Consider the following 24,055-nt stretch of genomic DNA (forward strand, 5'->3'; position numbering starts at 1 on the left):
GAACATCTTGGCCTCTCCTGGGCGCCCCATCTGTAAAACAGGGATAATAAATCTGCTACTTAGATTTCGAGGGCCGGCTTTTTCCAAAGGTGCCAGTGGAAATCAATGGGAGTTAGGAGGAGTCTAAATAGTGTTAAGCTCTGGGGCAGGGACTGTATCTAGGCAGCACAGTGAGGCCTTGATCTCTCTTGGGGCTACCAGAATATACATAATAATGAAAGTTGGATTAAGGGGGAGGGGGGACAGACAGCCCTGAAGGTCCCTGGGGATTCTGAGATCAGGGCCAGGCAGAGCAGCAAGGGGGCTGGCTCCCTACACAGACTCACTGGGTCAGCCTGCCTCAACCCTGCCCTTGTGGGGATGGGAGGGGATTTCAATCCTTGGCTGACACCTTTGTGGGAAGCCTCAGTAGAGAGCCTCTCCATTAGTTACCAATTGTTCAATGGCCACCAGGGACCAAATTGAGACAGACACACACATGCACAAACTCATCTCACACAGGAATTTATTTCCATTGCAGAGAAGGGGGGGGGGGGGGTTGGAGGCAGGAGGGGAAAAAAACATTTCAGCTAGGATCTGTTTGAAAAGAATCATTTTCCACCCATTTTGCCAAGTCTGTTGGTAGCCTTAACAACCACCTCCCTGAGTGGCAGGCTGTGAAATTAAATCCAACTGTACAGTAAATGGCACCAAATTACAGGCTGTAATTGTCCTATTGCCTGGGCCCTTTCAGAGCTTTCATTGTATGGCATTTCGGCTTCTCAGAACTGAAGAATACAAACAGAGGAAGCAGACACTTTGATGGGCCTCTGCAGAGCAGCCACGGCTGTGAGGAACACGGCTGTTATGAGGGACTGCAGGACTGGTTAAGCACCTGCATTGCAAAGGGATATTAGATATAAGAGATATTAAAGATTAGGGCAGCACAGACCTGATACAGTGAATTATCAAAGATGCCGGGCGGGGGCGGGAATAGGAGAGGATCCATTCTTGGGCTAAGTGACTTTCTCCAGGCCACGCAGAAGGTCTGTGGCATAGCCAGGAATTGAACCCAGATCTCCTTAGAGTGCTTGCTCATCGGAGCAGGAACCATCTCTAATGGGACATGGAGACTTTCTAGGCTGCCGATCTAGCCCATGTTTATTGTGACTGAAGTTTATCTCTGGCTCCTGGCTGATGGGCAGTCAGTTGCTGGGATCAAGCTAGCGTATGAGGAGATCCCTCTCTTCCGGGCTCTGGGGCAGATATAAATCAGGGAAGATGCATCGTCAGAGAGCGCTGCCTTTGGAAGAAAAGCCCATCACACCGGCAGAGATGTACTGCAGATTGAATTAAAGGGCGGCCAGTTGAGAACTGATACAGGGAAATGTACCATCGAGTCATGGATTCTAAAGCCAGATGGGATCATCTAGTCTGACCTCCGCAGGCCAGAGAATTTCACCCAGCTACCCCTGCATGGAACCAAATCACTCACTTTTTGACTCAAGCGTCACTTCCAGAAAGGCAGCCAGCCTGGATCTGAAGCCCTCAAGAGATGGAGAATTTACTGCCTCCTTTGGCAGTTTGATCCAGTGGTTAAAGATTTGTGCCTTATTCCTAATTTGAATTTGTCTGGCTTTAACTTTCAGCCCTTGGTTCTTGTTCTGCCTCTTCCCGATAGATTATATTAGGGAGCCCTTTGGTCCCTGGTATATTCTCCCTGGAGGATAGTTAATTATAATCGGTGCAACCCCTGGAGTGGACATGGTTACACCAATACAGCTTATTCCCCTTCCCAGACAGCAATGAGCTATGCAAGCATAAGCACTTACCGCTGTATCTGCATCCCCAGGCTGGGTAGGGAATCGTACCGCTTCAACTATACCAGTCCAGTTAAAATAATACAACGTGTTTGTGTACACACAGCCCTTAATGACACACAACCAAAGCACAGAGGAGAAAAGGCAAGCCGTATAATCACAGTCCCAATGATCAGTGGTAGATACTCTCTTTCAAAACCCACGCATAGCGAGAATCACACTCACCACGCACCTCTACTCCGTCTCAGCTCAGTGCCGATAAACCAGTGGCTCTGGAGGCCGGGCCATTAGGCCGTGAGCTAGCTCAGGTGTAACTTGATAGCTAGCTCTTCAATGGACACATCTGGTGCTGGATGCAGGTGTATAATTACTTCCCCCCTCGTAGCTCTGCTCTGTTCCTTGAAGGGGGTATGACTGTGAATCGGTTCCTGTTGTCGTCCCTGTATTGCAGGGGGGGAAACTGAGGCAGAGAGAGGTGGAGGTTTAGCCCCGTCACACAGTGAGTCAGTGGCAAAGCCAGAAATAGAGGCAGTCAAGAGTCCTGACTCCCAGTCCCCTCCTCTAACCTTTTAAGCAGCTGTTTTCCTATAGGTCTAGCAAGGCAGCTGCAAAGGGCATCTTACGATCCTCCCCGTGAGGGATGAAAAATAACCAGGCTGAAGTCTGGTCAGCAGCAATTGCAGAACGTGGTCCCCAGGGAGAGGGCAGAGCAGATATTAAGGTGCTAAGACATGCGATTAAAGCCAAAAGGCTGACTGCGCTGGGTTTGTGGAACAGCCCGCGATGGCATCACAACCCACAGCAACACAAACACCACACTCTTGCGGTCAAGAACTTCATGGTGCCACGTCGGCCCAGCCACTCAGTAGGCAGTGTGGGTGAGAGGGTAGTGCACAGGAGGGGGACTCGGGAGAGTTGGGTTCTATTCCTGGCTGTGCCACAGGCCTGCTGGCTGACCGTGGGCAAGTCACTTCATTGCTTTGTGTCTCAGTTTCCCCATCTGCAATCTGGGAATAATGATACTGACCTCCTTTGTAAAGTGCTTTGAGATCTATGGATGTGCAGTGCTAGATAAGAGCTGGGGATATGTTATAAGAAGTATTTCTAAGGTACAGAGTATCCAAGGCTAGACTTTTCAATGGATCCTAAGTATCAAGGTGCCCAACTCCAATTGGCATTCACTGGGAGTTGAGTGCCTAACTCCCTTAACAATAGTCTCTAGTTCTTTTCATCAGCAGCTCTCAAAGACCTGTACAAAGGAGGTTGGTAACATCACCCCCTTTTTCCAGCTGGAGAAACTGAGGCAGGCAGCATGGCAGTGGCTTGCCCAAGGTTATCCAGCAGACCAGGGGCAGAGCCCAGAATAGAACCCAGGTCTCCTGAGCCCAGGCCAGCATTCTATCCACTAGGCCTCACTGAATGAACCACACCATTGCAAAGTACACCCACAGTCCTGCTAAGGAAGGGGCCAAGGGCTCCCACGGGAGCAGAGGGGCTCATCGTATGCCGGGTCTGATCCTTCTCTCCTGCCACAAGTGGGGGCAGCCAGATGTTTAGCCCCAGGTGCACTCGACCAAGGCTGCTCCAGCCGTCGCTCCTGCGAGAGGAGCCAGCAGGAAGGTAGCAGTGTTGGGCTGATGCCTCGGCCTCGCTCCTCCAAGGCATTTAGGTGCCTAAATCCCATCGAGTTTTAGGAGTTGGGCACCCAAATGCCTATGAGGAGCCAGGCCCTTGTTTCCCACCTGTGGATTTTTATTTTGGGCAGTGACACCTAGTGGCCAGAGGGGCAGGGTTTTAGTGATTTCTGTTGAGGTTGAGTTCAGTATCCAGCGAGGCAAACGAACTGCGGCCCCCCACCCCACAGTAGCACAGCAGGCTCTGGCCCAGAGAGACCGAAGAGCCAGGCCCACAGCTACACCCGCCCTGCTGCAACCCTGGTAGCACCGGCAGCGGGATAAACTCGCCCTGCCCTGGGCCTCGCGTGCTGGGCTCCGACAGGAAGGGTTTTATAGCATTCATTTTTGCTTCCAAACTATCAGGGCCGCAACAGTGATTCTGTCAGGACGACCCCCTTCCTCCTAACCCGAAACATTCCCAGGGCCGCCACCACCAACCCCTGAGTCACAGCTCCCCAGCCGCTCTAGCGGGTCAGCGCGCTAGCCAGCTGGCCTAGTGGTCAGGCAGTTCTCAACCATCTGCTCATTCTGGAGATGGTCCCACCTCAGTCCCTCCTGGGCGTCCCTTCTTCTCCCCAGGGGTCTGGCATGACAGAGGGGAATGGGAGCAGGGAAAAAGGGACCCAGGCCCTCCCACTCCACAGGGTCCCAACCCAGGGCTCTAAAGGGATGTTGCAGTGTCCAGTCCCCTCCTTGGTCCACCCTAGTTTAAACAGCCTCCTGGGTTGCTTCCTACCGGACTGGGGTTCCTCTGGTTGGGGGCATGCTTAGACTGCCGGGGGGAGACACATCCCATTCGTCGGGACCTCTTGGGGGTTTCAGCTCACAAAGGTGTGTGGAGGTGAGGGGGAGGATATGGATTTCCACTTCTGAGCCGCTCTTCCCACAGCTCCTGGTGCCCTTTTAAAAGGTCCCTCCACCTGGAGTACGCCCTGCAGCTGCTGAGGGGTGGGGCCTCCCTAGCCCAGTAGTGCCCTATGTCTTGCTCAGGTTAGTGTGGAGTCGGTCAGCCCCCACAACGTCTAAGAGAATTTCCCAGCTTGTCCCTTTGGCTGGATCCTTACCCCTCTGCATCCTTCCACTGGCTACCCCTGCTGCATTGCATCAGACACAAACTTCTGGTCTTCCTCTGCAATGCCCTTCACAGCCACTCCCCTAATCATCTCTCATTCACTATGGAAAGGTCAAGTCCTGCCTGTGAGCAGACCGCGAGGCAGCCTCCACCGCCTCCTTGTTACACTTCCAAACGAGCACCTCCAGGCTTTCTCCCACTGCCTTTAAACACCCACAAAGCTACCTCGTTAGCCTCCTTCAAATCCCACCTTACAACTTCCCCTGTGCCTACAAAAAACTGAACAGCGACCAGGCAGCTGGTGTGCTGACTCCCCTGCCTGGCATGCTGGTCAATATAATCTCCTCCTTTCCTTGTACTTCCCCATCTGTCTGTAACCAGCTGTTGTCTCTTCTCTTATACCTTGTAAGCTCCCTGGGGCAGGGACCATCCTGAATGAATTTATGCAGCGCCTAGTACCAGGGGGCCTGAGCCACTGCAGCACAGATAATAAATAACTCCTTGCAAGGGCAGACACTGTTATGGGGAAGCCAGCTGGACTGTCTTCTGCTTTGCGCATCAGCAAAGCCATCAGCTTCCAACTGCAGAACCTTCACACCTCGGGAAGGGTGAGGCGCAGAAGCAATGGGTGGCTTTCCAGAGGAGCAGGCTGCAGTGTTAGCAATTAGGAAAGTCTTTCATGTCTGAAAGGGAGCAACCGGGATTCAGAGAGAATCCAACCTGCTGTAAACTCCAGCTCACTTTTCTGGCTCTAATTGGATCCTAAAGGGGAGATCAACTTTTTAATAAAACTAATGCTTCCAGCTGGATTTTTTACAGTGTTATTTGTGTACTAATTAACTCCTAAGAGCCCTATAAACAAACCAGCTTAAAAATAAACAATCAGGAAACCAGAGTAATTTTATCTTGCACTGTCGACGCTATAACCAGCATCTGTACTTCATGCAGGTTTCCCCCAGAACAGGCAGGAGCGAATTATTTTTATCTACAGGGAAACATGATTATAAACCCACAGAAACTGGCAGGAGAACCTGGAAGTACTTGGAGACTTCTTTTTTTGGAACTAACTAGATTTCAAGCTAAGAGGTGCTATCTTTTATTGGATCAATTTCTGTTGGTAAGAGAGACGCTTTCAAGCTCCCACAGAGCCCTTCTTCAAGTCTCGGGTTTCAAGATGACAGCGGCCCTTCAAAGCATCTGGTGAATCAAGGGCCATATCTCTTCCCCATCTTCAAATGGAGACTTTTAAGCCTTTATTCAGTCAGTCTCCACCCTCACCCCTTTCTAGCTGTCAAGGGAGGTGTGAAACTTTCCACACAGCACCTCTGCTTTTATACCTTCCCAATTAACAGCTTCACTTGTGCGATCGCATTGAATTTGTTAGAGGAGCTGGGAAGATTCTAAAGATACAGCTATGCCAGGTTTGCCTAACCAGGCAGTCATCCATATCTGGGGTCGGGAAGGAATTTTCCTCCAGGGCAGATTGGAAGAGGCCCTGGAGGTTTTTCACCTTCCTCTGTAGCATGGGGCACAGGTCACTTGCTGGAGGATTCTCTGCTCCTTGAAGTCTTTAAACCATGATTTGAGGACTTCAATAGCTCAGACATAGGTGAGAGGTTTTTCGCAGGGGAGGGTGGGTGAGATTCTGTGGCCTGCATTGTGCAGGAGGTCGGACTAGATGATCATAATGGTCCCTTCTAACCTTAATATCTATGAATCCAGTCGGGCACAGACCCTACCTGCATCTTCAGGACAGACCTTCTAATTCCTAGCTGGAGACTGGGGAGAGGGCACGACCTCATTGCCAAAAAGATCTCTCAAAGGAGATGAGGTTTAGGGTCAGATGGCAGCACGGCTCTGGGATTGTGAGAACCAGATTGTATTCCTAGTTCTGCCCCTGACTGATTGGGACCTTGGGCAAGTCACTGCATAGTTTCGTAGAGCTTAAGGCCAGAATGGACCATTAGATCATTTAGTTTGACCTCCTACAGAATAAGGCTGTTAAATTTCACCCCTTTATCAAGCCCAGGCATCACTTCCAGAAAGGCCTCCAGGCTGGAGCTGAAGATGTCAAGAGACAAGGAAGCCACATCTTCCCTTGGCAGATCGTTCCAGTGGTAAATTGCCCTCCCTGGTGCCTTGTTCCTACTTGGAATTTGTCTGGTTGCAGCCCTTGGTTCTCATTCTGACTTTCTCCAGCAGCTGGGGGAGTCTTTTAGTCTCCAGCAGGTACTGATACACTGAAATTGAGGCACCGTTCATTCTTCTTTTAGATCAGCTAAACCACGCCAGCGCTTTACGTTTCTCACCGTAAGGTCTTTTCTGCAGCCCTGGAATTATGTTTTGGGCCCTTTCTGCCCCCCTTCTCCAACATCTTTTTTTAAAATGTGGACACCAGAACGGGAGGCAGTATTCATCTCACCACTGCCATCTCCAGGGGTGAAATCACCTCCCTACCCCAATTCCCGTGTATGCACCCAAGGATTGCATTAGCCCTTTGTGCCACAGCCTGGCCCTGAGAGCTCCTGGTGAGTTTCTTCTCCACTAGGACCTCTTGATCCTTCTCACCCTCTAGCTTGTCCACTTACATTGTAAGCTCTTTGAGGCAGGGCCTGTCTCTCACTATGCGTCAGTGCATGGCCCAGCACATGCAGCCTTGATCTTGGTTTGGGGCCTCCCCAATCATACAAGCAATAATAAATCCATCCAAGATAAATGTCCCTCTGATCCCTGGTTTACAAAGTCTAATGGAAACAGGGTTAAAAAGAAAAGATAGCAACAGCACCTGCCACGTTTGCAAAGCAGGCATCAGGCAGGGGATCCGGAAAGTGAAATCGATCAGACACAAGACCATAAACAAGAGGGAAGCTGATTAGTCTATTTCCACTGCACAAGCTGAGTGAAGTGCAAAATGACAACAGCACAAAGTAAATTAGAGTTCTAATGTCCTAGGTGACAGACCCAGCTGAGTGAGGTAAATCAGAGAAAAGCTCCATCGTTCGGAAGACACATCAATAAACCCACTTGCTTTTATTCCAGTCAGGCCATTATCATCAGGCAAGAGCTCTTATCTTAGTGAGATGCTGGCTGCTAGGACACAAGACATGCGCTGTGCAGGGAGGAGTGAGAAGCGTGTCCCTGGGTATCTTCTGGATTGAAGCACACGCTTAGCTGGGCTTTGAGATTAGAGACTGGAGGCCAACAAAGTAGCAGCAGCGCTGGGATCTCACTAGCTGAGAATGCCAAAGTGCTCTGCTAAATGGAGCTCTCAGACCCCCTAACGCCACAAATTCACATAGCACATTCCAGCTAGCCGAGTGCTTTACCTAGGGTACAAAGCGTCCACCCCACGAACTGACAGAGAATCGTTCCCTGAAGCATATCGACTCAGGTCCTCTGTACACTCTAGATTGGAGCAAGGCCAGAATCTTAACCTTCAGCCTAAGGTTCCATGGCTGGTTAGAACGAGAGTTGATCAAAAAAATGTAGAAGGAACAGCTTTCCTTTGGAAAAACACCAGAGTTTCGTCTAAATGTTTCAGGGGAACATACTGATTTCAACAGTTTTTTGATGGGAAAAACTGAGTGGGTTTTTTTGGACAGTGTTTTGATTAATTTTGGTTATAGAGTTTTCTACTGTATTAACTTTATCTAGATCTGTCTCATTTAACATTATACTGAAATATTTTAATATAAAAGTAAGAAAACAACACACTTCCACCCTAGCAAGACATTTGATGGGACTGAATCAAAATTTCTTGAAATTTTCATTTCATGAGACATTTTGGCTTTTCGTTCCCAATTGGAATGATTTTTTGTTTCAAAATGTCAGAACTCCTCGTGGAATGGAAATTCCAGTTCCCAACCAGCTCTCATTACTACCCTTTCCATCACCCTAAATAATTCCTCTCCTCCTTTGCCTTCACTTAACCAAGCTGGACTCATTTAAGTGAGAGTGCAACCCCACGCTCTGGGTGTCCCTAAACCTCCAACTGCCAGAAGCTGGGACTGGAGGACAGGGGATGGATCAGTCGATAAATTGCCCAGTTCTGTTCACACCCTCTGAAGCATTTGTCACTAACCACTGTCCAAAGACAGGATACTGGGTTAGACGGACCATTGTTGTCAGCCAGCATGGCTGTTCTTACGTTCTTAAGGAAGAGGCAGTGGGCTGGCTGGTTAGGAGGTATGTTCGTAGAGCTGTACGTGGTAGCCTAATACTGGCATAGCTTTGAGACGTCTTGGCCAAGAAGCACAGAGGATGCCTGCAGGCATGGCTGCATTATGCCAGTGCTGCCAGCCCTTTACCTTCACGATCAACAGCCCCCCGAAGGAACAACGATGCAGAAACAGGATTCTAGCATGTAAATAAATGTTTGCGTGAGGATCCAATGATACACGCTGCCGGGAACCAAAGAACAGCAGGCCCTATGGACTCCTCAAGATGTGGCGCAGGGGCTGGTAGGCTGTGGAATGCAAAGATAAAAAAATCATACCAGCCTCAGAGGGCAACGCCCAAGGTGTTTATTTGAAAACAGCCAACCTCAGTCAGTTCACATAGAAAAAAAATTCATTAAAATCAAGTTATCTTCTCGAAATGATGGAGACAAGAGCAGGGAGAGGAAAACTAAAAGTAACACTGTTAAAGGGAATAGCAGGGTTTTCACAGGGGCAACGAGACACTGACGGCTCTGATCACACTTCCTGTTCTCAGGAACGTTAGTCCAAAAAGAAACCAAAATCCAAGGTAGGAGAGAGACGAATTCGCAGTAGGAAGGTTCTTCTGCTGGCCGGGTCCTGATGCGGCTGCGTTTATGGAAGGGGTCCCCTCAAAGGCCCACGAGGTGGCACGGGGGGCCTCTGGGCAGGACGAGGCGGCAGAGGGACCCGTTGGTAGCCATAGGGCGGTGGGCGGGGAGGGCCACTGTAACCATGGGGAGGCATCAGTGGAGGCGGCCCACGCATGCCGTGGTGGGGCATGGGGCCCGGGTGACCTGCAAGGACAGAGCGTAGCGACATTAAACCCTAGCTGAAGGAAGTAAAGGTGGCAGCTCCGATCCAGGGCCCAGCTGCACGAGCCTCTTGCACAAGATTTTTCAGGTACCACAAGCCACAAACTGATTTCGAAGTCAAGAGGCTGTTCAGAGCTGGAACTCTTGGCCGGGGCCTCTGGAGGGATGTCGAGCTGGGCACAGCCCTACAGGCATCTCTCGTCCGCGGGGCCCTCCCCACACCTCAAGCAGGAGTCTGGTCTCAGCAAAGCGAACTGGTCACTGAAATGACACAGCTCTGGGCAAAGTAACTGCTGTACCAGGATGCCAGTTACCTGAGGCCCTGCCTCCCCGCCTGATTCCTTGCAGCAGGGCTCGAGGCAGAAGGGACATGAGCCCCCACCCTCCCGCTCCACCAGCAGGATCGGAGAAGAGGCACTTTATCGCTCAATCCCTTCCTAGCTGGGAAGCAGGCAGGGAAGCCCTTAGTCACCCGCCCCAGGCGCCTTTCAGCCAAGGATCTCAAAGGAAACATCCCCACTCGATGGCTGGGAAAGGCAAGCAGATGACATGGGACGCGGCCAAGGTCACACAGCAAGGCAGCGGCAGAGCCAGGAATTGAACTCAGGAGTCCTCACTCCCAGGCCCCTGATCCACCTGCAGAGCCACACAGCATCACGAGGCAGAGGAAACTGCTCGTGGTTCCCCCTTCTCAACAGCTCCCAGCCAGAGATCTCGCTCCGAGCATAGGGCTGACCTCCAAGGCTGTGACGTAACCAGCCACCATTTCAGACCTCAGTCTTCCTCTTCCCACCGCCCATCTGAACTAGCAAATGGATGCCACAGGCCTGGGCTGGTATTAGGCCCTTCGCTCCTGATAGTGCCCACTCTCACTCTGGCATATCAACACCCCATCTTGCAGGTTCCCACTTACCCATGGGTGACCCGAAATGGGGCCCTCTGGGCGGCATGCCCATCGGGGGTGGTCCGGGGTGGGGCATGCCGTGGGGTGGTCGGGGCGGCGGCTGGCCTCCTGACCCTGGTGGCCCTGGATGATGATGCTGTCCCATCCCGGGTGGTCCGTGATGCACCTGCATGGGCGGCATCCCTAGGGAAAAGCACAAGACATTCTTTAGATCCCCTCAGACATTCAAAGCAGCTGATTAGAAACTAAGTTCTGCTGAGCCCACTGACCACATGAGCTGCTGGACAGGATCCCAGCGACCTTGAGACAACCAGGGCTTGGGGGACGTGACTGGTCCCAATAGCATTTTTACTGGCCACTAGAGCAACTCCAATTCCAGCAGGTGGGAGGATTGTACCAGAGAATTCAAGGCCAGAAAGGCCCATTAGATCACCTAGTCTGACCTTCTGCATAGCCCAGGCCAGAGAATTTCACAGCTAGCCCTGTAGTGAACCCAGAGCTTTGTGTTTGGCTAACATATCTCCAGAGAGGCCTCCACTCTGGATTTAGAGACTTCGACAGACAGACAATCCAGCACTTCCCTTGGGAGTTTGCTCCAGCAGTTAAACTCCCTGGTAACATCTTATTTCCAGTCTGAACGCATCAGGCTCTAGCTGCCAGCCATTGGTTCCCGGTCTGCCTTTCTCCACTAATTTAAAGAGCCCTTCAGTGCCAACCTGTGACAAAGTGGGACCGTTCTTAATGTTTCCTCTGAATACTGTAGGGATGCCTGAGTTTCCCCTAGGCATTTCTTAAGTCTCTAGGTGGTGGGATAAGGGGGTGTAATTGTTGCAGAGCACAGGGCCAGTGTACATCAATGGCCAACACTCTGTCCCCTGGCAACTGATGGCCTGGGCCCTTCCCCACTGCAAGGTGAGAGCTAAAGGACTAGAGAAAAAAGGAATCAGGTGACCTCCTGGCCTGGGAAAGGGACAAAGCCCAGAGGAGGAGGGGCTGGAGGGTGAGTCAGTTTGGGCTGGCTGGGACAAGGAGTGAAGGGCAGATGTGGCTGTCTGGCTCACTGCCCCCCAAAATGGACCCGGCTGAGGGGTCCCGTTCTCTGTACCTACAAGCTCTGTTTTAGACCATGTTCCTGTCGTCTAATAAACCTCCGTTTTAGTGGCTGGCTGAGAGTCACGTCTGACTGCGAAGTTGGGGGGCAGGGCCCTCTGGCTTCCCCAGGACCCCGCCTGGGCGGACTCACTGTGGGAAGCGCACGGAGGGTCAGAGGACGCTGAATGCTCCGAGGTCAGACCCAGGAAGGTGGAAGCCATGTGAGCTGTTTGCCCTGCAGACAGTCTGCTCCCAGAGAGGAGACTTCCCCAGGGTCCTGCCTGGCTTTGTAGGAGCAGTTCCAGAGCATCGCCCGGGGACGCCGTGACACAACCAAGAAACTTGGTGTTGTTAATCATGCACGTGATCTAAGGTGCCACCCGCAGCCTTCAGCGTGGCACAGACAGAAAAGTGAGAAACAGCTACCAGCTGCATTTCCCAGGCTCACTTTTAAGAAGAGCCAGCACACGGCCAGTGGATCTGAAATTTTCCCTTGGCAAGCGGTAGTGGCATGACCCAGTTACGCCACTGACAACTTAAAAGGGGGAAAGGTGGGGACAGACACCAGGCACTGGAGTAAAGAGACAAAGGAAGAGGGGAAAGAGATTCTTTTTAAAAAAAACACAGATTCTTCTCTTTTCCCCTTTAACAGAAATCCAGGTGCCCGAACACACCTCCGCAGGCCAGGCACCGTGAACGTGATGGGCCTTTCACTGCTGTATGTAACCATCTACTTTAAAGCACTGAAAGCCAGTGTGTAATTGGAGACCACAGCCATCTGTCACTAACACAGCCAAATCTGCAATTATACAAAGCCTCCTAATCAGACATAAGGGGGAGAAGTGACTTCTTAACAGACAGAGCTGGGTTTACAGTTTAGAGCGGGGGTGGGCAAACTTTTTGGCCCAAGGGCCACATCCGGGTTGCAAAACTATATGGAGGGCCAGGTAGGGAAGGCTGTGACTCCCCAGACAGCCTCGCCCCCGCCCCCTATCTTCCCCCTCCCACTTCTCACCCCCCTCAGAATCCCTGACCCTTCCAACCCCCCTCCTCCCACTCCTTGTCCCCTGACTGCCCCCGCCCATAACTGCCCCCCGGGACCCCACCCCCTATCCAACCGCCACTTCTCCCTGTCCCCTGACTGCCCCAACCTCTATCCGCAGCCCCAACTCCTGACAGGCCCCCTGGGACTCCCATGCCTATCCAACCCCTGTTCCCAATCCCCTGACTGCCCCCCCCAGAACTCCCGACCCATCCAACTGCCCCCTGCTCCCTGTCCCGACTGCCGCCCCGGGACCGCCCACTTCCCACCCCTTTACCATGCCGGAGCCAGCCACGCTGCCCGGCAAGAGCGCGCTCAGACTGCAGGGAGGACGTCAGCGGGGGAGGGGCCGGGGCCTAGCCTCCCCAGCCGGGAGCTCAGGGGCTGGGCCGGACGTGGCCCACGGGCCATAGTTTGCCCACCTCTGGTTTAGAGCAGGGAGGATTAAAAAAAAAATCATGGTTTTAAAAAGATTTCTGTTTAAAATCAGAGGTTTTTTTTAGCTTGCATGTTGCTAGTTCTTTGATTCCCTCCCATTTTATAGCCTTATATTGGTAAAGGGAAAGTTCTGTATTTGTTCCTTTACCAGAATTTCAGATTTTACATGGAGATTCGTTTGCCTGCTAAGAAGCTTCACACTTCAATCTTCATCTATGCTGCAGAAGACAAGTCCAGAGCCTCATTCACGCCCTTATTGCAAGAACACCACAAACTCTCACACAAGACTGATAAACAAATAGCCCATGCTGGGTCTGCAACCCCTGCCACCTTCCCATACACTGAACTTCCCCAAATCGGAAAAAGCTGAAAGGCTTTGACCAGGCTGCACTCCCCCATCTGGGGCTTATGCTCCTAAATCTTGTAGGTGCTTTACAAAACTCCCACCCAAAGGTGCTTAAATACAGGCTTACGGAGCCTAACATCAGGCTCTTTCTGAATATTTTGGAATGGGCAAATAAAAAAAGTTACAGTCACTTTGGATGTGTCTACACTAGATAGGCTACAGGTGGGCTGCTGCAGTGTAGACGCTACGGCGACGGAAGGGGTTCACACCCTGAGAGCCGTAGCTAAGCCGGTGTAGACAGTGCTAAGTAGACAGAAGAATTCTTCCACCAACCAAGTTCCCGCCTCTCGGGGATGTGGATTAACTACAGCGGCAGGAGATCGCCATCCGTCTCTGCAGTAAGCAGTTGTGCACTGCAGCCTTTCTAGTGCAGACATACCCTTAAAAACCTCACACCGCCATAGCTCTGTTGGTCATAGTGGGGAAAAGCCACCCCCCCAGTGGCACAGCTATGCAGACACAGCCCTAGTGTAGATGCAGCTGTGTCCATAGGAGAGGAGTCCTGTTGGCTTAACTAACCTCACGCAGGGGTTGGACCACCACCTCCCGCCAGAAAAACTTCTGTCGGCGTGTGCTGCCGTCTACACTAGCGGCTATGCCGGCATAGACTCTGCAGCGCAGAAACAGCCACGCTCACTTTTCAGTCCGAACACCGAAGCAGTTTTGTTCTGAAGTGACACAGATTTTATGCCACTCCAGGTTTTTTTAAAAAACGAAAAATACCATTTTAGCCCCCATCCTGCAAACACTTGAGCATGTGCAGAACTTTAAAACTATTCCAGGGAGGAAAGGTACGCACCTGCTTAAGCGCTTGCAGGACCGGAGCCTTAATTTTTAACGTTTGGGGGCTGAGGGGAGGGTGTTTTGTAAGATTCACCCTTAGCAGGAACAGCATAAAAAATAGCATTTATAATTCAGGCCACAGATTTGAATGTAAAGTTGCAACTGCATACATTTTCAAATTAAATTTACAAAGCCTCAACTAGATTTAAGTCAATAAATTAAATCTCTCTCTCTCTAGTGATTTAAAAACAACGATCCATGATAAATCACCTTGGTTTAAATCACTTCACCCTGGTTTAGACGTCCGTTTGGTCCGCACTCTAGAAAAGGCATTCAGAAGAGCAGATCGCAGAGAAAGCCTGAAAATCCCCAGCTCTTTCCTTGCATTTAATCAGTAAATCTCAAAGCACTTTGCAAAGCTCAGCCAATTTTACAGGTAGGGAAACTGAGGCACAGAGAGGGGCCATGACTTGCCCAACATCACCCACCAGGCCAGGAATAGAACCCCCGGGTTTCCCAAGTCCAGTCCAGTTCTCTGTGCACTAGGCCACACTGACTCTCTGATACCTACCTGGATGATGCATCCCCCCAGGTGGGAAAGGATGTGGGTGAGGAGGGTGCCCTCCACTGGGAGTGCCCCCTGAAGGAGGACCCGGGGCACCTGCACCTGGTGGCATGGGTGGAGGTGGCATGGCAGGAGGCATTCCTGGGGGCATTGCTCCAGGTGGCGGCACTGGTGGGGGAAACGATCCTGGGGGTGGAATGCCTGAAAAGAAAGACGAGTCAGTGAGAAAAAACTTGATCACCTGGGTCAGCATCAACAAACCACAGAGAGGAGTCAGAATGAACTGGCCTCGGCAGCAGCCACATGTCCACCTGCTAGTGCGAGCAAGTGCCAGCGAGCTCTGCCTGCTGCTGGAGAGCCTGCATCACCCGTAGCATCTTGCCTGCTTCGTTATAGCCTATGTGGTCTCTGCCAAACCAGGAGCGCCACAGATCGCCCGAAGGCCTCAGTGATTTCAGCCAGCACACAAAGCCAGTAATCTTCTACAGAGCATCTCACCCAACGATCTCAATATAACCCCGCAGTGCCCTGAGTTGAGGGTCATACCCCCACTTTACAGAGACAAAAGTACGGCACAGAGATTAAGCAACTTACCTGAACTCACACAGCCAGTCAGTGGCAGACAGGAACAGGACCAGGGAGTCCTGACTCCATTCCCCAGGTTCTAGGTGACTGAGGTCACGCCAGCTACCTGCAGACCTCTTGGGTAGGTCTGAGAGCAGAACACATGGCCGACTGCACTGGGGACTAATGGCCAACTTTACCCCTGAGCGTGGTGGGGAAAACTGCAAGCAGTTTGCAAGCACCCGAAGGAACCAGGGTTCACGATGGAGCAGCAGAGTTTGCAGCCACGCAGTTCAGCTCTGAATCCAGGCTTCAGCCATGATCCAGATCAGAGCGCCCTCTAGTGAGTCATCCACACCGCTCTCGGCAGCCCAGCGCCCCCAGCAATGCACTACGGCACGGGTTCAAGCCCCAACTAGAGCGGGGTGGGAAACTTCTTAGCCCAAGGGCCATATCTGGGAATGGAAATTGATTGGCAGGCCATGAATGCTCACAAAATTGGGGGCTGGGGTGTGGGAGAAGGTGAGGGCTCCGGCTGGGGATGCGGGCTCTGGATGAGGGGCTGGGGGTGCAGGCGGATACTCTGGGCTGGGACTAAGGGGTTTGGAGGGCCGGAGGGGGACCATGACTGGGGCATAGGTTCTGGGCGGCACTTACCTCAAGCAACTCCCAGAAGCAGCGGCATGTCCCCTCTCCGGCTCCTACGTGGAGGCACGACCAGGCAGCTCTGTGCGCTGCCCTGTCCACAGGCGCTGCCCCACAGCTCCCATTGGCCGCAATTCCTGGCCAATGGGAGATGTGGGGGCAGCGCTTGGGGCAAGGGCAGTGTACGGAGCCCCCTGGCTGCCCCTACACATAGAAGCCGGAGGGGGGACATACTGCTGCTTCCGGGAGCCGCATGGAGCGGGGTAAGCCCGGGACCCCACTCCCCGGCAGGAGCTCGAGGGCCGGATTAAAATGTCTGGAGGGTCAGATGCGGCCCCTGGGCCTCTGTTTACCCACCTCTGAACTAGAGGGAAGAGTGCCCCTTAGTGAGTCACCGCACCACTCTCTGCAGCATAGCACCCCCTAGCAATGCTCCGCAGCCACGTCATAGCTGAAGGGTCCCTCTAGCCTATGGAAACTTGCAGCCAGAGTTCCCCGCAAGCACAAAAAGCACCACACAGCATGTGCTCACCTGGAGGGTTGACGCCCGGCCCCAAGGACGTGACGACAGGAGTCGGCACCGATGGAGGAGGAGGGGCGTCTGCAAAAAGCTGATGGGGCCGGTCTGCCTGAGAGAGGGGGTTCTGGGCAGCCAGCAGCCGCTCCGCGGCAGAGCCGTGCCGCTCGCCTTTGGAATCCTTCTTGAAGGCGTAAGAGACGGTGATAGGACGGTTGCACAGGTACTGTCCGTTCATGGCCTCAATGGCGGCGTCGGAGGCGTCGAAGCTGGCGAAGTTGATGAAGGCGTAGCCCTTGGAGTTCCCCGTGTCAGGGTCCCGCATGATCTTGGGGGTCTGCAGGATGACCCCGAAGGCGCTGAAGGTGTCGTACAGCAGTTTCTCGTCGATCTCCGGGTCCAAGTTGCCGATGAAGATGTTGGCGCCCACGTCCAGGTTCTTGTTGTGGGCCGAGGCCTTGTTCACGCGGATCGGCTTCCCATACAGCTTGATCATGTTCATGATTTTAATGGCGTAGTCAGCATCTTCCTCGCTGAGGAATTCCACAAACCCATAACCTGCAACACGTACCACAACAGAGCCCTTTATAGCCAGATACACTCCATAATCTCTCTATGCCACCCACACCATCCCCCTGGTTGATCTCAGGGCTCCATCATTTCTCCACTGTTGATGCAAGAATCTTCTCCTCTGCAGCTCTCCTGAAATAATCTCTCTCCTCCTTGCTTATCCAGAACTGGCTGGAACAACTGAGGAGGCTAACTCTCACTGCATCATCTAGCATCCAGAACCACCTCATTCTATGTCTCCACCTTCTCCACTCCATCTCATTTCAAACTGTCTTCCTCCCTCATCTGCAGCTATTGATTTCTCTCCCACTCTGCTTCTAAAGCCTGGTCTAGACACAAAGTTAGACCAGTCTAAAGGTGCGATTTCAAACCTGATTTATTTAAATTGGTGCAGCTTTGTATGTGGACACGCTCATCAAGTTGAACCTGGCGTATCAATTTAGCTTGCACCTGTAATTCACAGCTGCAAGCTAACCTAGATTTAAACAGCTATGAGTATCCAAAGAGGAATCTGTACCAGTTTCACTAAGATCTGATCTACACTTCAGAAGTTTTCCAGCATTGCTATGTTGGTTAGGAGTGTGAAATAAACACACCCCTAAATGGCATAGCTGTGTCAACAGAGGCCCACGTGTAAACGCAGTTATACCAACAAGTCAGTCCTTTTGCTGCTACAGCTTATACAGTATAAGCTATAAGAAAAGGAGTACTTGTGGCACCTTAGAGACTAACCAATTTATCTGAGATAAGCTTTCGTGAGCTACAGCTCACTTCATCGGATGCATTCAGTGCTATAGCTCACGAAAGCTTATGCTCAAATAAACTGGTTAGTCTCTAAGGTGCCACAAGTACTTCTGTTCTTTTTGTGAATACGGACGAACAGGGCTGCTACTCTGAAACCTGTCAGTATAAGCTATAGAACTCTTTTACTGGTGTACACTGTCTCCCCCTTGGGAACGTTTGCCAGTATAGCTGCCCGGGCCCGGCCTTGTGTGACAAGGCCTAAGTCTCAATTGGTTTTAAAAGTAACGGTGCATCTTGGTGCAGAGACAAGCTTTTACTCTTTAAAGTAACAAGTGGGGTGAGACAATGTACAGAATGAGATGTGGTAGGTATTTCATCTTAGAACAAATGGCAACATACACACAAAGTAAACTGAAACCCAGGAGAATTACTTCGATTATAAAACCTATGGGGAAGGGCCTGTCTGGTCAGTCTTTGCACAGACCTGGCACCATGGAGTTCTGATCCACAACTGGGGCTCCTCCACGCTGCCACAACACAGCTAATTGTCTCAGTTCTGTCTGAACATTTTACACGGACTATTGTTACAAGTGACATGTAAAATGACTAGAAATGGGATTTTTAACCCTTTCCATACTGGCAGAGGATACATATGTCTGCCTGCAAAATAACGTATCCACAGGGCACTTGTTCAGAGACTGTCTTTGAAGGGACCGGTCAATATCTCACCTTGATGTTGACCAGTGACTCGATCTTTGGGCATGTGGGTATTGACCACTGGTCCTGCCTGCAGAAAGAGCTCCCATAACAGCGGCTCGCTGACCTTCTCATCCAGGCCACCGACATAAACCGTAGCATCTTGAGGGGGGAGAGGAGATGGTGATTGGTTATGTGGATCTGAAGAGCAATCTCTTGAACATTTCAGATGAGTTAAGAACTCTCCCACAGACAGATCAGCTCTGGATCCCCATGGGTTTGAGCTCGAGTCCATGAAGTCAAAAGCAAAACTTTCCTCGACTTAAACAGCTCAAGACTGGACCCTTAATGAAACATACGTCTCTGGAGTAAGTTAATTGACATCTAATAAACCAATGTTAAATGATTAAGAACATTGTTTACAGTGAAGACATGCTCCAAAGAAGTGATAATCCCTAACTCTTACCTAGCACTTTCTTCAGTAGCTCTCACAGTGCTTTACATTATACAGACGGGGAAACTGAGGCACTGAGAAGGCAAGCCCCAGGTCAACCAACAGAGCCAAGAATAGAACCCCAGGTGTTCCGAGGGCCAGTCCAGGGCTCTAGCCACCAGGCCGCGCTGCCTCCCCTTGTACTACAAGGAAGTGACTCCCCTTAAACCACACGTTTGTACTGTGTCACCCTCACACCATATCTGATGATGTCGCAGTCAGTTGTCCCCCACTCATTGCCAAGGCAACACAAAGTCGATACCTCAGATCAAACTGGTGTAGAACCCCTGGCTGACCACTGCCGTCCACAGCCCAAGCCCTGAAACAGGAACGTCAGTTACCCCGCTGAATGCTGGTTCCTATTTTGAACTAGGAAATCTGTTATTTTATTGCATTTCGAACCAAGTCTGCCGCTGTCTATACCAAACACCAGAGCAGTCCCTGGCGATATGAGGCCTCTGTGCTGCCGCAGGGCTTTCCACACAAAGCACTGCACACCTCTTCTTAGACTAACCCTCACGAGCCCCTGATAGAGCATCGCTGTTATGACACCTATTGTATGAAGGAAACTGAGGCAGAAAGAGGGGAAACAATTTGCCCAGGGCTGCAGTGTGCGCCAGTAACAGAGCCAGGAACAGAACCCAGGAGTCCTGAGTGCCAGTCCTGCACCCGAGAGCCTTCCCTTTATGGGTCCCACAGCTCCCCCCAGACGCCCAAAATGAATTGACTGAAATCAGATGTACAGCAGGGAGACGGAATCTAGCCCCGCCCCCCCACCCCAGCTTTTGGGGGGGAGGCTCGGGCCCCCCAATCTAGGCCCCTACTGCAACCCCCACCATCATCTTTTGGGGGGAGGCTCAGGACCCCCAAACTGGGACCCAGCCCCGCCCCCTCGGCTTTTGGGGGGAGGCTCAGGACCCCCAAACTGGGACCCAGCCCCGCCCCCTCGGCTTTTGGGGGGAGGCTCAGGACCCCCAAGCTGGGACCCAGCTCCGCCCCCCCGGCTAGAGGGGGATCGGGCCCCAGCCCCTCGTGAGCGGGGACAAGGGGTTCGAAGCCGCCGCCATTTACCCTGGTTCCGCTCGGAGATGGGCCCCGCCGCCATCTCGAACGCGCTCCCGCCTCCCCTCGGCCAGGCGGGCGACCTCCGACTTCCGCCCTTTCACACACCCCCACTTCCGGCCACCGCGGCTGGAAAGGGGCGGTGCAGGCAGCGGCCATCTTGGGTGAGGCCGGAAGTGGCCGTGCATGGAAGGAGCCATGGCGGCTAAGGGCGGAAGTCGATTTGGACGCACACGTGGCCATATTGCCTAAGGGCGGAAGTGGCTATCTTGGGCCCCGATTTCCCCCCTATGTGTAATTCATCCCCTCTCTTGGCCCCGACGGGTTCAGAGCTTGTTCCCCTTTGATCTCACACCTTTGTGGTGACATATCATGACAAACTCCCCCTAGCAAATCTACAGGCCCCTGTACCCAGTGCAGTGGATGCCCCCTCCCTGCAGGGCACCCCCATTGCTGGGGGGGGGAGGGGAGATGAGCAGCTGCTTGACGGGGGTCCCTGTTCCCCCTGGAGGCACAGGGTTGCTCAGCCATGGTCAGTGGTGCTGGGGGGGGGCAGTTGTTTGGGCCTCTGAGGACCCCTGTTCCCCAACCGGAGAGACGAGAGAAAAATTAAAAACCCAGCAAGAGGGGGTTTCATCCCCCTCTGACCGGGGTCAGGGAGAAAGACACCCAGGCCCCCATAATCGATGCCAGCAGCTCTGATATTAGGGGGACAAGCAGCGGGCAGAGTCAGCTACTCCATGATGCTTTATTGTCCTGCTGAGCCTAACCGGGGCCCTCACTGCCCTTTCTGCACCTTCGTTACGGAGCAAGTCCTTAGTCCTCTAGGGTGTCCAGCCTCGTAGGGGAAGGATCTTCGTGCTCTTTGCAAAGCACTAATGGGAAACCGTTACCTCCCATAGTGACCTTCTTAACATTATTCCTAACTTACATATGGGGGAAGTGAAGTATCTTGCACAAAGTCATTGGCAGAGGTACAAATAGGCCCTAGCTCTCCTGCCTCGCAGGTCAGCATCCTGGCACCTGAACGATCCTGCTTCCCAGTTTTACAGCCAAGTGAGAGAGAGCCCTGAACATGGACTCACGAAACCTGGGTTCTATTCCTGGTTCTCCTATGAGCTTGTTATGTGACCTTAGGCAAGTCACTGCCCCACTGTGCCTCAGTTTTCCCCCATCTGTAAAATAGGGATAGTGGTACTGACCTCCTTTGTAAAATGCTTTGAGATCCACTGCTACAAAACATCATATAAGCACTAGCTTTTATGTGAGAAGAAAACTCCTAGGTTCATACATTTTAAAAGCACAAGGACCCATTAGGATAATCTAGTCTGGCCTCCTGCAGAACATAGGCTAGAGAATGTCACCCCATGATTCCAGCATCTAGCCCCCCGCCAACTGTTAGTTTAACTAGAGCATACCATTCAACTCACAGTCAGCCACTCTGCATTTAAAAATACTGCACTTTAATGAGTTCTTAAATAGAAATGTCACTACAAAAAAATATACAGAATAGAAAAAAAAATGCCCTTATTTGGATTTCCACTTAACTCATGCCTCATGTCACAGGGAATGTGTGATCTGCACAGAGTTACCCTAATGTTCTGGTCTCCAAAATACTTCTATGTATGTGCTATTAGCACTAAGGATTTAAAACAAAAAAAACAAAAAAAACAAAAAAAAAACCCACCACACCACCACCGCCACCAACCCCCCAAGTAGTAACCAGCAGGCAAAGGAATCACAAAGGAGTCTTCCAAGGGAAGTCCAGGCCCTCGCAGTCTTGAAACCTTGCACGTAAAAAGAAATGAGGCTGTTCTGGAGGAAGTACTTTGTTCATACTCATCAGCTGACAGTCCTGGTTCTTTTCCCAGCCCTAAAGCTCTAGGACTCTTACACCAACAATTCCACACTTTCGCAGAGAACAGTACCAATTTCCTAAGCTAAGATCACAGCTGGACTAGACCCTCTGCTGTAACACCTGCAGCATGGGTCGGTCTATCCTGCAATCCTAGGTGTGATTACTGGGCAGGTATGTCGACCCATGCTAGCTTTATCTGCACTAGCATGGCTCAAAATTGCCAAGCAGATGCATTGCTGGCGTGCGCCACCACACATACTTATCCAGGGTCCCCGTAAAGCCCCCACTGACACCAGTGCCCCCACATCTACACTGCTACTCTTAGCCATGCCAGCATGTCTACCCACACTGCAATGCTTCCTTGGATTGCAGGGTAGCCCTACCCCTCAGACTGTTCTAATCCACCCTGGAATTTGGCAGCTTCCAATGCTGCTGTGTGTGGGTGTGAAAGAAACACACACACAAAAATGTATCGTCCAGTTTTGTCTAATATTTTAGCTTATACAATAACCCATTTCCTGGGGGTTACTAATGTTATAACCAGACCTTTTTTTTTTTAATATAAAATATAAATTTTGTAACAAAAACAAACATCTAATATCATCCTGAGAGATTATATTACAAATGCCAATAAAATAATCTTTGTTATTCCTCATTGGTGTTAGACAGATATACAAAGTAGGCACTCAAATCTCAGGGCGGAAAAGAAGTAGATACAGGAACTGTGCAAACCCCAGTGTCCATAAACACTGACAATAAGCAGCATGTTGCCATCTGGGTATGGCAGTCATGCATCTGTAGGTACCTGAAAGACGCAGCAAGTCTCCCATCAAAGGGTTTCCTCCATCTCCCTCACAAGGGCCTTAATCCAATGTCCACTGGGGCCAATGGAAAGACGCCTGTTGATTCTAATGCCCAAGCATGGCTGGTGAAATGGACTAACTGGATGCAACTTCTGCAGGGTGAGGAGGGAGAAGATTGGGTTCCACATCCTGCTCCCCCCTCGGAGATGAAAGTCTCAGCTCAAGAAGGCTGGCTAAAAAGTGGAAGGAGTGGTGGGTGACAGGGTTGCAATCCAGCCCTCTGAAAAGCTGGAGCTCAGATAGCAAGTGCGGTTCCCTGAAATGCATGGCCCACGATCCGGAGCATTCACTTTCCAATTAGGATTTAACATACAAAAGCAACAACATCTCTGGCTTAAGGCCAGAAGCAGCCCATGACTGGGATGGATGGTTGCTTCCCTGCCAAGCTCAAGACAGATTCCAGCGGGATCACCCTGGAAGGCCTCCAGGCCGGGTACAGTCCAAGCAAACTGCCCCCGCCCACCCCCACACATGGAGCCTCAGCCCTGGGTTATAAGGAGCACTGGGAAAGGTGAGAACAAGGCCCATTCACGCCCCACTGCATGTATCAAGGTGGGAGCCGCAGAGCAGGAAAGATGATGGAAGTTGGGGGGACACGGATGCTCGTTTAATGGGGACTTGGCTGCGACCCACCAATCCCCTCCTCAGAGACACCAGGTGGTGGCCTGACCTAGGTCTGCCATGACGGCCTCTAGGAAAGGCTCCCATCCCTGTGCCGTCCTCCCCTAAGCTTGTGCTGGAAACGCGCTGTAGGAGAAACTACTGAGCGCGGAATTGCCATTGTTTGAGGGTGGTAACGGAGGACAGAGGCTCCCGGGACCACACTTGGGACACAAACACACACACCCACACACACCCCCAACCAAGAGAGGGCAGTTACCAGCCGCCTGCCAGCGCAACTGCAGCTTACATGCTGCCCAGACGATTGGCAGAGACACAGCTGGGTACGCTGTTCAGCCCACAGAGTCCCAACGCTCCAGATCCTGACATTCCCACCCTCTGGGGACTCTCCAGTCGAGACCTGAACTCCGAGGCTTAGAAAGCAAGTTTGGGAGGTAGCACAGGAAGTACCTGTCTCTGGGACATGCCCACCACCTCAAAGACCCGCCCCAGCACGTTGCTAACACGACAGCTCCAAGTGCATCCGACTCACGGGCTCCGCAAGGCAGCTCTGGGAGCCACAGTCCCATTCGGACCAGAGGCCGGGTCTACATTACACACGCCGCTCTAACTACGTCGCTCAGGGGGGTGGATT

At 51.8% G+C, this 24,055-nt stretch overlaps 1 protein-coding gene across 1 annotated transcript; it reads right to left on the reverse strand.

The window, feature by feature from the left end:
- Positions 1-9,075: 9,075 nt before the first annotated feature.
- On the reverse strand, positions 9,076-20,225 carry SF3B4 (splicing factor 3b subunit 4). The gene is made up of 6 exons (XM_074939123.1): positions 20,089-20,225; positions 18,558-18,686; positions 16,530-17,072; positions 14,795-14,989; positions 10,472-10,645; positions 9,076-9,540 (listed from the first exon to the last, which is right to left on the reverse strand). Exons 1-6 carry the CDS (start codon positions 20,120-20,122, stop codon positions 9,359-9,361), a joined length of 1,257 nt encoding a protein of 418 aa, XP_074795224.1. The 5' UTR covers positions 20,123-20,225; the 3' UTR covers positions 9,076-9,358.
- Positions 20,226-24,055: the final 3,830 nt, after the last annotated feature.

Source organism: Natator depressus, chromosome 24 (assembly GCF_965152275.1).
Source record: "Natator depressus isolate rNatDep1 chromosome 24, rNatDep2.hap1, whole genome shotgun sequence".
NCBI classification, from domain to species: domain Eukaryota; kingdom Metazoa; phylum Chordata; order Testudines; family Cheloniidae; genus Natator; species Natator depressus.